The sequence below is a fragment of the Pteropus vampyrus genome, unplaced genomic scaffold (assembly GCF_000151845.1).
Source record: "Pteropus vampyrus isolate Shadow unplaced genomic scaffold, Pvam_2.0 Scaffold503, whole genome shotgun sequence".
Lineage (NCBI taxonomy): Eukaryota > Metazoa > Chordata > Mammalia > Chiroptera > Pteropodidae > Pteropus > Pteropus vampyrus.
Window position 1 is genome coordinate 858,854 of NW_011889284.1, and position 14,931 is coordinate 873,784.

Consider the following 14,931-nt stretch of genomic DNA (forward strand, 5'->3'; position numbering starts at 1 on the left):
TGTGTGTATCTATCTATCTATTTATCTATCTTGGGAATATAAAAACAATGAGCTATGCATTAAAAATGAAGTAGTACCACACACAAACAACTTCACTTTAATACCTTTGACTTGATTTCCCATGTTTCCAGATCCATAATCTTTAGACTTGTAACCTCCGGACTTGCAAGCCCTGTGAATACATATTGTTGAAACCATCACAAAAGAGAATGACTTAGGGAGAAACTCTTCAATTCTAGATTCGCTATTATGTTTTCTTTAGCTGTTTGGATGAGAACATTTCAGTGGGTTACATCTGCCTCAAGAGGTGATTTTGAAATGTTCAGACCTTAAATATAGAGTTTGTTGCAATGTTGGTTTTGTAAGATGTTGTTAATTTGTATCTTGGCAGTAGAGTATCATGTTTAATATTTAGCATCTATGATAATAAATGAGATCATAACAGTTTATGTTCACGTTCCAGAGATCTAAGTTTCCTGCAGATTTTTAGTATATTACATCTTCTCTGTAAATTATTTTACCTACCCATCATCTCCACTGATGAGGAGGCAGTAGGTCTCGATTTCCTTTTCCAGGTGGACCTTGATGTCCAGGAGCTGCTCGTACTCCAGCTTCTGGCCCTCGGTCTCGGTTCTGACCTGGTGCAGCTGCTCCTCCAGGGCCCCGATCTGAGCTTGGATCTGGGCCAGCTGTGCACAGTAGTTGCCCTCAGTCTCCGACAAGGAGCACTCCAGGGATTGTTTCTGTAAAGAAATAATGAAGAACCTAAGATAGATACACAGATACACACACTTACTTTGACATGACTTTCTCCTCTTGTTAACTTTGCCTGTAATTGTTTTAGATTTCACACTGACACATAGTTATGAAGACTCTGTGACACTCTTAAAATGACAAGTCTTTCTCTTTGGTAAAATAAACCTAAAGACATAGATGTTGATCTTTCAGCTGTTCTGTACACAACCTTATTCTTTCCTTATGTTTAATTTAATTACATAAAATAATATGGATATATTCTCAATATGGTTAAGGGCTTTAAAACCAACTGGCACATATTCAAAATGATAACCTAAGAGATGGTGAGAAATCGTCCTTTCCTACCGTCGCTAAGAGAGACTGAAGTTCAATTTCCAGTGTTTGGAGATTGCGCTTCATCTCAGTCAGCTCATTCCGGGCAGAGGTTGTGGCTCCCACATCCTCAGAGATCTGCTGCTGCAGAGAAGCACTCTGAAAGGTATAAGTGAGGGAGCAAATCTTAGTTGTGTGAACATCACCAAAATGCAGAAGGCTTGTTTTCTGGACAAGACGCACCTTCTCGTTGAACCAGGCCTCCGCATCCCGGCGGTTCTGCTCGGCGAGGTCCTCGTACTCAGCCCGCATGTTGTTCAGCAGAACCGTGAGGTCCACGCCAGGCGCCGCGTTCATCTCCACGTTCACGTTGCCTCCAGCGGCGCACTGAAGAACTTGCATTTCCTAGGTGTAGAAAAGCATTCAGCTCAGCTCTGCATGGATCTCATAGAAAGCCTAGAAGCTTAGCTTTGGAAGGGTAATAGTATTCATCTGGTACCATCTCCCAGGCTGTACAACGAACCACCTCTGCGTTTCATATTTCCCTGTCCACCTAACATAGCTTTCAACGATGATCAACTCACTACCGCCTGAAGCAGCCTGTTTCATTTTTGGAATTTTAATTGCTCCAGAGGAGTTCCTTATGGTGAACCCAATTCCAGCTCCTCTGACTCCAATTCATTGGTTTTAGTTCTGCTGCACAGAAGAAGTCTTAATTCCTTTTCCAAATGAAAGTCCTTAAAATATTTAAAATAAATTACCCATCACCTCTTATTCTATTCATTTATAACTTAAATGTCTCCACCTTGGTGGACTGGTCATTATTCTACTTATTCAACCAGCTCTGGTGCGTTCTCCACTCAGCTGTATCCTGAACACAGCATGAATTTGGTTGAAGGGGCTGAGTCTGAATAATTCCAAACAGCTGAAGTAATTTTAAATAAATATGTTTGTGTATTTATATTTATCTATCATTATAAACATATTTATTTATAATTGGTAAAGGAAGAACATCATCTTCTAAAAAATCCTAGGTGTCTCTTAAGCTATTAAGCTTACACAGGACATTATATGTCATGCCCAACAAATCTCTATGAGAATTCAGGTTCTGCCCTGTAATGGCTCGGTGAATTTGGGAACGGTGTTTAACTTCTTTATGTCTCAAGTTTATTATTCTAAAATCGAGGATAAAATAAATATCCTTCTCTGGGTTATTGAAGGATGTGAAAGAACTACTAGTAATAAGACCAGCGATACTACCTGGCATATACATTAAATTCTAGCTTTTATGATCATTTTCAACATCCTAGAGGTAGGAAACAATGTTGTGGTCAAAGTTTACACATTATCCCATCTGAAGTGTGCTGTTCGGATGCAGTGAGTCAGATCTAAGACTGTGGATGGCAGACATCACTGCTAAGACTGTTATGTAGAAATCACATCAATCGCTTTAGGTCTCTGCTGCAGGAACCCTCCTCTCCACCCATGTCCCAGGCCCTGGATTGGTCCTAATGACAATAATGAGGCTTTCTTTCCTCTGGGCATCAAGTCCCTCAGGTGTTTCTAGCATTCTTTCATCACTGGTGATCTCTATACCTTCTCTATCTCCAGGCGAGGTTCTTACTTCTGAATCTTTAGGGAAAACTTCCCCAGTTCAAGCAGAAAAAGAAAAAAAGTTGCACGTGGGTTTGTCTGTGAGTCATTAAAAAAATCAATTGCATTCAATTCGTGAAAAATTTGTTGAGTAACTACCAGGGGCTATAGCCACACTTGAACTGTATATCCATATAAACGTTATTCTTCAAGCAGTTATATTTAAAAAACAGACTCATGACTAAGCAGCATTCTTAGCTAGATCTTCTGCTTTAAGCACCTGACTTGACTGTAGAAGGCTTCTGGCTGTTTAAAAATATTAAATTCATTTTCAAAGAATAAAGATTTTTCTCAGCAAACCGTGGTTCTGAAAGTAATGTCAAAGATGTGTCTGCAGTAGTGGCTGTATAATCTGATTTTGAATCTAGCTGCCCACTGTGACCACTGTGGACATACACTATTTATTTGGAAGTATAAATTTTGATATAACAGTTTAATTTCAGTCTCATTATTTTTATAGTCATACTTATTAAGAATATGTATTAATATTAAGTATATATACTTAATGTGTATATGGAGTAAATGTTTAAGTGTTTTAAATCTGCCACTTTTATATAGAAATTTAGATCTAGTTTTCTTAAGCTGTCCTTAAGTATATGCATTTTACTTAACTAGATGTAATCTTTCAAATGTGCTATTTCGACTTAGCGATAATTACCCAGCCAAACACTGCTCTTGTAACCCTGATTGGCCTGGAAAATATGATTTTTTCCCCCCTATGGGAAACAGTGAGAGAGCAGGAGTGAACCTGTACAAATATTCCACTTCTAAAGAAAATGGATCATTAAGACCAATTTCTTACTGAAGAAGTCAAGTGCACTATCTCCCATCAGGTGTAGCATCTGCAGAGGGATGGTGAAATGTAGACATTCAGCTCTTACCTCTTTATGGTTCTTTTTGAGGTAAGTCATCTCCTCACTCAGGGTTTCATACTGAATCTCGAGGTCTGTTCTGCACAGGGTGATTTCATCCAGAACTCTGCGTAACCCATTGACATCAGTCTCTACACTCTGGTGAAGAGCCAGCTCATTTTCATACCTTAAAGAGTGTTAGCGATTTGCAATTTGTTATATGGTTGTAGAAATAGTCACCAGTCAATAACCAAATGCTAGAGTTCTGGAATTTTGAAGTGGCAGATTTGGCCACAGGAGATATTTTCAAAATTTATTGTATAGTAATTATTATTTTCTTTGAGGTATTTCTTTAGCAGAAAAAGAACTAGGGCATCAAATGCTACTTTTAAAGCTGTTCATACTTAATATCTTATAGCCAAAGTGTAAAAAAGTAATAACATTCTGTTTATCTTAAATCCAAGTGTTTTACAGTGTTAGAGTAAGAGCTGGTAATATTTAATGGAGGGACCAAAAAATAAATTCCATTTAATGCTTCTTATTAATCTCCATGAATTCTTTTACTCTGTGAGCCTACTTACTTGAGTCTGAAATCATCAGCTGTCAGCTTGGCATTATCGATCTGTAGAACAGTATTAGCATTGCTGGTGGTGGAAGCGATGATCTAGAAATGAGGAATTTGACTTTTTAAAGGCAATTTATCACAACCAATAAAAAAGCAAAGAGTGGGATTTTTTAGATTCGGAAATGGAAATAATCAAAATTAATATAGTTACTAGTCAGTGACATTTTAAATCACAGGGTTAACCAAATGAATCTACTTAGTGTTTATTTCCAATGCTAAACTGAAATTTCCTTCAAGAAATTACAAATGGAGATGATAAATGTTTTGAGTATTCAGTGAATAAGGGAAAAGAACATTTAGAAATAAAAGCGCAAAAAACTGATCGCGAAGTAAAATTTCTTACCTGATTTTTGAGGTCATCGATTATTGGGAAATATCTGCTATAGTCATGATCAAGACCACGGCAAGAACCAGGCCCAAATTTCTCATACCAGCCCTTGATCTTCTGTTCCAGGTCTGCATTTGCCTCTTCCAGAGCTCGCACGTTGTCCAGGTAGGACGCCAGGCGGTCGTTGAGGTTCTGCATGGTCACCTTCTCATTGCCAGAAAGGAGGCCCCCCTCATTCACGGTAAAGCCAGCACAGGAATTGCTTCCGCCTGCATTTCCTCCCGATGCACTGCCCCCGAAGGCACATGAGAAGCCACTTCCAATTCCAGAAATGCTGCAAGCATTTCCAGCCGCAAAGCTGGCTCCCCCACCTGAGAGCCTGAGCGATCCTGTGGTGGGACGGGGACAGGCCCTCCTGGATCCACTGGAAAGTCGAAGAGACATGGTATCAGGGTAAGCGTGTCACAGAGCTGTACTGTGAAAGCCAGAATGGAATATCTTCTCATCTCAACCGTTTGGTTTGCCCTTTTATAGACAATCCTCAAGTGTATTCTGGATGAAATTCTGCCTACACAGAGTAAAACGTGGCTTGCCGGCCTCAGCAAGTTAGCGTAATTGGATGATTTTTCCTAATTAGTAACTAACTTTGCTGGGCTCATTTCTGTAGGAGGGCAGTTGCCCTCAGGTTGGTGGTTATCTGAGAAATGGGTCTGGGTGGAGCAATTTCAGGTTCCTTATTACATTTGAAAATTGTGAGTGAGTCATTCTTTACTTCCCTCCTTAGAAGATAAAACTCATCAGTCCACCACGCCATAAAAATCTGGCGTCATGGTTTTGGGCTATTATGCCAAAGTAGATTTTGGTGCTTTTGAGACTTTTTCTGCTAGTGAACAGAACTGGAATCATTATTTCCCCAACCTCATCCTTTAATCACCAGTCCGCACCCTCTTTTCCCATCCCCACCCCCTTGCCACTGTTTCCGATGGGAAGTAACTCCTGGTTTGGCTGACATGTACCATGTTTTGTTGACACTTACTTATGTCTAGGGGTAGCTGCCTTCTCTTATTTTGGTAATTAGGAACACACCTCTAATTGCTGTTATGGGTTGTGGGAGTTTAGAAGGACATTAACTTATTTCCTGACTTAGCAAAATTTGAAGCAAACCCAGAAGAAAACATTGCATCTGTTTTTATTTCATTGTGGTTTAGCTTCGGTGAGAGTCATCAGTAAGTAATTATTTACTTGGCTATGGATTCCCATTTATTGAAAACCCTAAACATTGTGGAAAAATTTTAAAAATCTGGAAGTAGGCTGATGGACAAAATTTCAACAAATATTTGTTATGTGAGGCTGTCGTGAACATATGAATTCATTCATTCATTTATTTAACGAATATTTATAAAACACCTACTATGTGCTAGTCACTGTTTTGGGCACTTGGAATAAGTAGAATTATGCATTATTTCTCCTTTTGCGTCTGGCTTATTTCACTTAGCATAATGTCTTCAAGGTTCATCCGTGTTGTAGCATGCGTCAGAATTTCCTTTTTTTAAAAGGCAGAATAATGTTCCATTGCATGTATTTACCGTATTTTGTTTATCCACTCATGAATAGGTGGACACTTGGGTTGCAGCCACCCTTTGGCTGTTGTGAAAAATGCTGATATGATCATGGCAACCACCATTCTACTCTTTGCATGCAAACATTCTTGATGTAAACAAACAAGAAATAGCTAAGAGTATAAAATAAAATGTTAAAGTTTTCTTCATCTTCTCCTCTTCTATCCTCCTTACTCTGTTATCTATAGATAACTATAATTTACCCTTCTAGACATTTGCACTTTTCCAGATGATTTTCTATGCATTTGCACACATACATAGCATGTAAACACACGTAGACCATATGTGAATCATCTGTGTTATATGTGTTGTTCTGTAACTTGCTTTGTTCACCTTACATAATATGCCTTAGGGCGTGAATAGATGCCTAATGTGGCAGAAACTGTTGGTTTTTAACTGGGCAATAGCTGCCCATAATAAAGACTGCTTTCTCTAGCATTCTTTGCCGCTCACCGTGGTCAGGTGATTAAGCTAGTCAATGTGATGTAAACAGAAGTATCTGTGGCGTGTTCTAGAAACTTTATCTAAGAGGAAGCTGACACAAGTCTTCATCCCTTCTCCTCCCTTTCCTCCGCTCTGCTGAAAGGAGTGTGATGGCTGGATGTGATGGTCGGAGCTTCATCTTGGACCATGAGCCAGGGCCATATTGTGGGTATAGCAGAGTGAAAGCTGAAAGGAACCTGGGTCTCTGAAAATGCTCTGGTGCAAAGCTACCATCCCAGCCTTGAGTAGCCTACCTCTGGATTTCTGTGTGTGAAAGAAATAAACTTCTATCCGTGTAAAGTCCTGTTATTTTGTTACTGTTACTCAAGGCTGAACCTAATATTAAGTAATATTAAGGGACTGTCAATTATTTCCAACTTTTTGCTCTTATTAATAATGCTGGATACATTCACATTTTTTCTTCAGGATAGATTTCTTAATTTTTCTGTCCATTCCTTTTAGTCAGATTTATTGAGGTTTAATATACATATACTAAAATTCATCTTAAACATATAGTTCTTTGAGTTTTGAAAAACACATTGTCATTAACCTTCAGTACAATCAAGATATAGAACAGTTCTGTTACCCTCCACCCCCCAAATTCCCTTGTACCCCTTTTGTAGCTTCTCCTCACAGCCCCAGCTTCAGCTCCAGGCTCCAGGAAAGCACTGATCACTTTCTACGTCTATACTTTTGCCTATTCCAGAATGTCTTAAAAATGGAATCATACAATATGTAGCACTGAGAAAGATTACATGCAAAGAACCTGAGAAAAAGAAGAGAAGAAAACCTAATTTTAGCCTTTTTATTTTTAAGAACAGAAAGGAATAATTTCCTTGGGTTATTCAGCCAATGAGAATTTGCAAAGGCAGGCTTTAAAAAAAATAACCCTCTTTCCTTTCATTATGGTGCTTTAGAAGCTACTCGTTGCTCCATAGTAATATTGCTTATTTTAGAGGATTTTTCTTCAACTGAGTGGACTGTCAGTGAAACGACATTGCCAAGTTGATCTAGCTCCTCGACCACTGTTTTGACAACAGTTTCTTCTTCTGAATCTAAAATAAAATGAATGAAAGTTTAGTACTCATTCTTAACAGGTTGAAAGGTCTTTAGTCATGATGGGTAAATTCTTCGAAAATGGTATTTGCAAGTTTGCAGTAAAAGGAGATATAATACTGTATTTGAAGTCTGCTTAGCAAGGCTGGATATTTTTCTTGTGTTTACCACTATTTTTAGAGCAATGGGTATTTGAAAGCATAAATGAAACATGGATTAAAACATGTATCAGGCAAGTAGAGGCCCGAAGCAAGTAAAGTCTTTTTTTAAACACTAACTTGCCCTATTTTTGTGATTTAAAATAAAGTTGCTCTTCTATCAAAGCATTGACACTGTGAAAATAATAGGTTCTAAGTAAGAAAGATATTGGGGGATTGGTTCCCCACTTCAGTAATTTCATAACCTGACTATATCTGTTTTACGGGAATATGGGATACAAATACTAAGAGCTGTCATAATGACTTGCCCTTATCCTTTCATTCACTAGAACTAAACTTAGAAACAGTCTTATTTAGTTTACAAATAAATGGCTTATTTACTACAACTGCTGGAGTTTAAGAGAGTTACACCAAGTAAAAAACCGTTCTATACCTTTGACTTGATTTTCAGAATTTACGGGCCCATACCCTTTTGATTTGCAACACGTGGACTTGCTTTTTCTGTGAAGAGAAAATTATTGCATTTTTCTTTCATTAGGGAGCTCATAAATAACTATAAGTTGGGGATAAAAATTTTGGAGTACTAGTTCCAATAAGATTTAAATTCTTCTCATGTTTAAGAGATAGTAAGCTTTCCATGACTTCGATATATTGAAAGAAGAGATTAAATGGATGTTTATGATCAGAAATTCCCTTGTGACCAGATTATCACTTTCCTCTAGCAATATGGGACTTCAAGTGCTCACTCTGACTCTTCAGTCAATCGCCTGCCCTGTGAACATGTTTGGCATGCCTGCTGTGCAGAAGGTGCTAGGCTAGGTGCTGTAGAAAATGTAGGGCCAAGATACAAGCAGTTTACACTGTTGAAAATAAAATGAAGTATATATAAGTAAAAAGTTGTCTATAACATGACATGAAAGGGGCTGAAAGAAAAGTGAACAATGAATGATGTAATAGGCACCTTGTTCAAAAGAAGAAGCCATTACTGTTAGGTTCTTATGAGAATATGCTGTAGAGGGCTGACACTGGCCTTGGAAGATGCCTAAGATGTTACTGACTCATGATGTGACCGTGGGTAAGTATTTAGTAATAGCCACTGACTATTGAGTACCTTTTGTGTGCAAGCCACTGTCATAAGCAGTTTACCTACGTAGTGAGGCACTCTTGTTTAAAGTAGTCAGGAGTACGATTTTCGTGTTATCACAGTTTTTCCAATAAAGGAAGTGAGGTTTAAAGGGCTTAAGCAATGCACTCAGATTCACCTAATTGTCTCATTCGCATCCAGGTTTACAATATTAGGGATGTTGACTCTTGGCTACCAGTAGGTACCTTCTCCAATGAAATCTTCCTGTATCTTCATTGCTCATCTTTCAAATGAAAATGTAATAACCCACTTAATACAGGGTGCATGTATGGTAACTACTGAAGCAATAATAAAAAAAGAGTATGTTATAAGAAATGTACTTCCACACTAAATCGCTGAAAGCAACTTTCCCCCTGGACTGAAATATAGGAATTGTTCAATATTCTATTTAAATGTTCTCTATACGATTATAGATACCAATACTTTACATACTTAGAAATTTGATTTTGCTACCTGTTTTCACTTCACTTGTATAGGGATGATCTTTAGAGCAGGATCTAAGATATAATATTGGTATATACATATATGCTGAGAAAACCTACTCGATGTGAGATTAATATTTTAATCATAAGATTAATTTTCACTAGTTAATAATTACCTTTCTTTTCCATCTATTAATGTGCAGTAAGTTTCAATTTCTTTTTCTAAAAATATTTTGATATCTAGAAGCTGTTCATACTCCAGCTTCTGGCCTTCTGTTTCCGTCCGGATCTGTTGGAGCTGTTCCTGCCTCGCCCCGATTTGCTCCTGGATTTGCTGGAGCTGAAGGTGGTAATAGCCTTCAGTCTCGGCCAAGGAGCATTCATAGGAACGTTTCTGAAAGAAGAACAAAGCAAGGCTTGCCTGCGGAACCGATAATGACACGATCACATTTTCAACATTCTCACGTTGGGAAGAAATATTTATACGAGGTCTGAATCTTTTTAGTTAAAATCTGCATCAACAAGATTAAAAAATTTTTTTCTTTCATTGAAAAAAGTTTCTTTTTAAAAAAGTTTTGGGATTGGTGAGTCAGAAGTAATGTTTATGGACAGAATTCTTGATCATAGAAATATTCGTGTATATATTTAATATGTCATATTTTTAGTTAAGTATACTTAGTTATATATTGTTGTAGAGTATATGTATTTACACGCACACATACTAAAATCAATGGTGATTCCTACGAACCGTGGCCACGAGGGACTGAAGTTCTATTTCCAGGGTTTGCAGATTGCGCTTCAGTTCCGTCAGCTCATTTCTGGCTACTGTGGCGGCGCCTGCATCATCAGAAATCTGCTGCTGCAGCGAAGAGCTCTGAAGCACAGTTTTCAGAAGGGTTAGTGAGCAGCCTGGTAGTCTACTGAACATATAAGCCACTTGGTATATGATTTGTACCTTCTCATGAAACCAGGCCTCAGCATCTCTGCGGTTCTGCTCGGCCAAGTCCTCGTACTCGGCCCTCATATTGTTCAACAGAACAGTTAGATCCACTCCCGGGGCTGCATTCATCTCCACATTCACGTTCCCCCCTGCCGTACTCTGCAGGACCTCCATTTCCTGGAAAAGGGATCATCAGTATTAATATTCAAGGTAAATTTTGACTGAGAGTCACACTCTGCTATGAAATGAATAGCGGACTCAAGGAGGGAAATCCCATACTATACGAAGTCACCCTGCAGGGTCCTTACTTCCTTGTGATTTTTTTTGAGGTACGTCAATTCTTCACTCAGTGTTTCACACTGTATCCCCAGGTCGGTTGTACAAAGGGTCAGCTCATCCATCACTCTATGCAGACCGTTGATGTCTGCCTCAACGCTCTGGTGTAGAGCAAGCTCATTTTCATACCTGAAAGGTTATTAAAGAGCTTGAGAATTCTAATTAGAGGCAGGTGCAAAGGGCAGCTTTTCCAGACATTTCATATAATGAAAGATATGGTGTCTGTACACACTTCAGAAGCTCATTGCGATGGCAACGTGATGAAACACTCTGGAACACCTACTGATTTATGAATATTATTTTAGAGAAGTTGTTTCTTCAGAGTTGATTTTTGTCATCCAATGTGTTTAATTTAACAGTTGAATAAATATATTGTTTAAAATTTATGATAGCTCTTTTTATAGACATTTAATTTAATTTCTTCAGTGATATAGTCTGACTTTATAAAAACATGTTAGTTTTTAAAGCAAAAGACATGTTCTTTACTCTACTAATTTTTATCTTTCTTATAATTAATTACTTTGTTTTTACCTACTTCAGCCTGAAGTCATCAGCGGTCAGTCTGGCATTGTCATTTTGTAGAACAATGCTGGCATTACAGGTGGTCACAGAAATAATCTAAATAGGGTAGATTGTGCAAAATGTCAAATTCCAAGTCAAGGGAGACTCCAAATTTAAGTGTGATTCTTCTTAACCCATCAAGCATCTATTTTGGTATTATTTTTTCTACATTAATCTGGTTTTTCTTCAGATAATAAATGTCCAGAGGTTAAGAGACCAAGTGTAAGTTTTTACAATAATGGATACTTTTATTACTCGTGATTAAAAAGTATGAGCTATATATAAGATCAACAAAATTATTATATCTATTTTAAAAATTTGTTTCATTAATTAATTCTATAAATTTTTATTGCCAGGCACTGCCCTAAGCACTAGGAATATAGAGTGAGCAAATTCTACAACACATACATTTGCTAAGCACTTTTAATATTTTCTTTTTTAGATTATGTACACCCAAAGTTTGTAATTAAAGTAAGCAAATTCATATTTCTTACCTGCCTTTTAAGATCTTCAATGACTGGTAAATATATACTATAGTCATGATCGAGTCCCCGGCAAGAACCAGGCCCATATTTCTCATACCAATCCTTGATTTTCTGCTCGAGGTCTGAATTTGCTTCTTCCAGAGCACACACATGGTCCAAGTAGGACGCTAGGCGGTCATTGAGATTCTGCATGGTCACCTTTTCATTTCCAGAGAGGAGGCCACGTTCATTTCCAAGAAAACCAGCACAGTTGCCATTTCCCAACCCTCCACCACCATTATAGAAACCTCCTCCAGAAGAAACGCTCCCAAGAGTACAAGAGAAGCTGCTTCCTGCTCCCGGCCCACCGCACACATTCCCAGCCCCGAAGCCTGTTCCTCCACCAGACAGTCGACCAGAGCCAGCTCGTGAGCAGACCCGTCCGGATCCACTAGAAAGTCTAAAGGGCATGGTGACAGCACAGTTGGGCGACCCTTTCTCAAAGAGGAGCAAAGCAGAAGTACACCATCCATAGGCGTTAGTTCCATTGGCCTTTTATAGGAGTCAGTAGGTCATTTCAGTCTTAACTATAACGATTTATAGTAGAATATTACTCAACCCTAATTGTTGTTTTTCATAACTGGATGATTTTCAATACTGTCCAGTCTGTAGGTGGAAAGGTGCCCAAGGGTATCTTTGTATATGAAAATGTGCCAGACGGAGTAACACTGAATCATAGTTTCAAAGGCTGAAATTAAATGTGAGTAAATGTATGTCTTTTTGACCTCTGGAATATATTCCAGTTTTTTTTCCACACCATGTAACGAAGAGTTAATAAATCAAATGAGAAACGTCCATTGCTATTGTCTTGCAAATGCTTATAGAGTATCTCTATTATTCATGCTTTATCGAGTATCTTCTATCTTATTAAAATCAGATACTCTCGATATATAGTGATATTTTGGTGGTGAGAGTTCTTTAATTAATTTTTTAAAATTGGAAACAAATAATGGAAATCCTATAGTACTTTGCTTATCAATTTAACTAAAATTAATGACTATGTGGCCTTGACAGAAAATTATTTGAATTGAGATCTCTTGGTTTAGTCCAGGAGTAGAATGTCCATTCAACTAATTTCTGAGTCTCCAAATTATTCATTTCTCTACCTCAAAAATATTGTTTATTGCCTTCTAGTTTAAAAATTATGTGTTTAGAGCATTATGAATTATTTTGAGAAGTGAGCTTCATATTGATGAGTGGGGAGCAAAATATATAGAGAAGGGTGTTTTCATTATTACTTAAAAAGCCAAAATTTGCAACTATAGATAGAAGATTAGTTGCCATAAGTAAGCAGACTTTTCATTCTCTTGCCTTGCTGTCCATGGGAAGTTAACTTATCTGGTTGTGCTTCCTTTCCTTACTGGGCAAATGAAAATAATAACACTGAACAGTCTCAACTGAATGTTGAGCAGTTCCAATAATTAATGACTATGTAAAACAGCCTGGAGGGCACAAACATTTAATAAATGTTAATTATGTAAATTATTATAATAAAGTGGCCATGTCAGATAGGGTCAGGTCTCTGTCACTTATAATGGTACAAATTGATTGGTTTACTGATTATGGGTTTGGATAGTTTTGAAACAGTAATTTTTTTCTGCTTGAGATTTTTCAATGTCATGGATATTAAATGCTTTGAAAAATATTCAACATTATTGTCCTTAAAATGTATGGAATATTTGGTGGACCAGAATGCATGGATTTTTTTTTTTACCAAAATTACTTTAAGATAATCACTATAAACTATAATCCAGACCATTGGCATATGTTTAGAACAATGTTAGATAAGTTAAGAGATGCAGCTCATATTCAGAGATTTGTTGCTGATTTTATTGTGACCTGGCCAAAATTTTAATATTTTTTTCATGTTTCTCATGAATATAGCAAGAAAGAGTATGTTGTCAGTGTAATAGTTTATAAGTCTTGAGTTTCTTGGATAAGAGATATTATGAGGTATTATTAACATAATCTACTGATCTCTAGATAGTTTATAAATACTAATTAACATAATCTTTTGTGACATAAGTTAAACATATTATTAGAAGCATTTTAGAGATGAGTTGGCTTTGAAGCTAAGTGGCAATACAGATCACAAAGCATTTTTATATCAAAGTAGAACTGCAACGTATAATGCTTAACTCCTTAAAATATTGTCATTTATTCACTCATATGGGTAAATCTCTTGAATTTTCTTAACCATAGATTTCCTCTAAGCTAATAGTTACTACAAAAGTTTAGGTATGCTTTAGTCCTTTCTGGAAGTGGGGAATAGACTTAAATTCTCTAGGCCATTTCCATCTGTATATTTCTTCCTTAGGAGTGATTATTTTATTCATTGTAAGAAACAGGTATTCAGCCATGTAACTACCATTTCTTTAGAATCTATTAGGTATTTGAACATTCATTATACAATGTGCATATTGTAGGTACTCAAAAATAATCGAATTGGACTAAACTTTAAGTTATGCAGTGTTAATGTCTGCTTCTCTCAGGATGAAGTTTTTCATTATATTATCTTATTCTAATGATTGTACACTAGTTTTCTCCTGATAAATTTAGTTTTTAGTTTCAAACATGCTTCACAATCTTTTGCCATTGTTTATAATTCATGTTCTACATTTCTATTAGATGGGTTTAGATGTGTATTTTTCTTGAACATGAGTGAGGTTTGTTTTGTCACTAAATTCTTAGTTTTTTTTTTTTTTCTTCTGAGACACAGATTCTGGTGCAATTCCTTCCATAAAATGCCTTCCCTGGTTTGTTCGGGGAGACTCTGGTGACTTTGCTTAACCTTAGACTGATGGGAGTTAGAATACACTTAGTTGTTTTTATCCCCTTTTTTCTCTAGAAGGAAGGTGGAATCATGAGATTTTCACTAACATGGTATTATGTTGTGGTTAAGCACACAGACTCTGAGCAGTCTGCCTGGATTAGCAATCTAACAACTCCAGTTATTAGCTGTGTGACCTTGGGCAAATTACTCAACCATTCTCTGCCTCAGTTTCCTTACCTGTAAAAAGAGGATGATGATAGTACCTGCCTCTTAGGGTTCTTGTGAGGATTAAATGATGCTTAGAATAGAGGCTAACACATAGTTAGTGTTGGATATGGTGATTATAATTGATTCTTTCCTGGAAGCTATGTTAAAAAATCCTAAGTGTAT

At 37.1% G+C, this 14,931-nt stretch overlaps 2 protein-coding genes across 2 annotated transcripts in view; both read right to left on the minus strand.

Annotated features, from left to right (window-relative positions):
• The window catches only part of KRT25 (keratin 25), a 13,888-nt gene extending 8,860 nt beyond the window's left edge, over nt 1-5,028 (minus strand). Inside the window, exons 1-7 of the mRNA XM_011383096.2 lie at nt 4,541-5,028; nt 4,154-4,236; nt 3,603-3,759; nt 1,312-1,473; nt 1,102-1,227; nt 526-743; nt 105-172 (exon numbers count right to left, since the gene is read on the minus strand). Coding sequence (XP_011381398.1) covers nt 105-172; nt 526-743; nt 1,102-1,227; nt 1,312-1,473; nt 3,603-3,759; nt 4,154-4,236; nt 4,541-4,969 — 1,243 coding nt within the window. The 5' untranslated portion in view covers nt 4,970-5,028. The remainder of the gene's footprint in view (nt 1-104; nt 173-525; nt 744-1,101; nt 1,228-1,311; nt 1,474-3,602; nt 3,760-4,153; nt 4,237-4,540) is intronic.
• Nucleotides 5,029-7,530: 2,502 nt separating this feature from the next.
• On the minus strand, nt 7,531-12,179 carry KRT26 (keratin 26). The gene is made up of 8 exons (XM_011383075.1): nt 11,739-12,179; nt 11,219-11,301; nt 10,656-10,812; nt 10,363-10,524; nt 10,156-10,281; nt 9,584-9,801; nt 8,275-8,342; nt 7,531-7,682 (listed from the first exon to the last, which is right to left on the minus strand). The coding sequence occupies exons 1-8, from the start codon at nt 12,177-12,179 to the stop codon at nt 7,531-7,533; spliced, it is 1,407 nt and encodes a 468-aa protein (XP_011381377.1).
• Between the last annotated feature and the right edge of the window lie 2,752 nt (nt 12,180-14,931).

Coding starts and splice junctions, on each gene's coding strand:
- KRT26 (XM_011383075.1), bottom strand. CDS start 12,179: ATGCCCTTTAGACTTTCTAGTGGATCCGGACGGGTCTGCTCACGAGCT. Junction 10,525..10,655: donor TCAAAAAAAATCACAAGGAA/GTAAGGACCCTG, acceptor TCCCTTTTCCAG/GAAATGGAGGTCCTGCAGAG. Junction 9,802..10,155: donor TTCAGTCCCTCGTGGCCACG/GTTCGTAGGAAT, acceptor TTCTTCTTTCAG/AAACGTTCCTATGAATGCTC.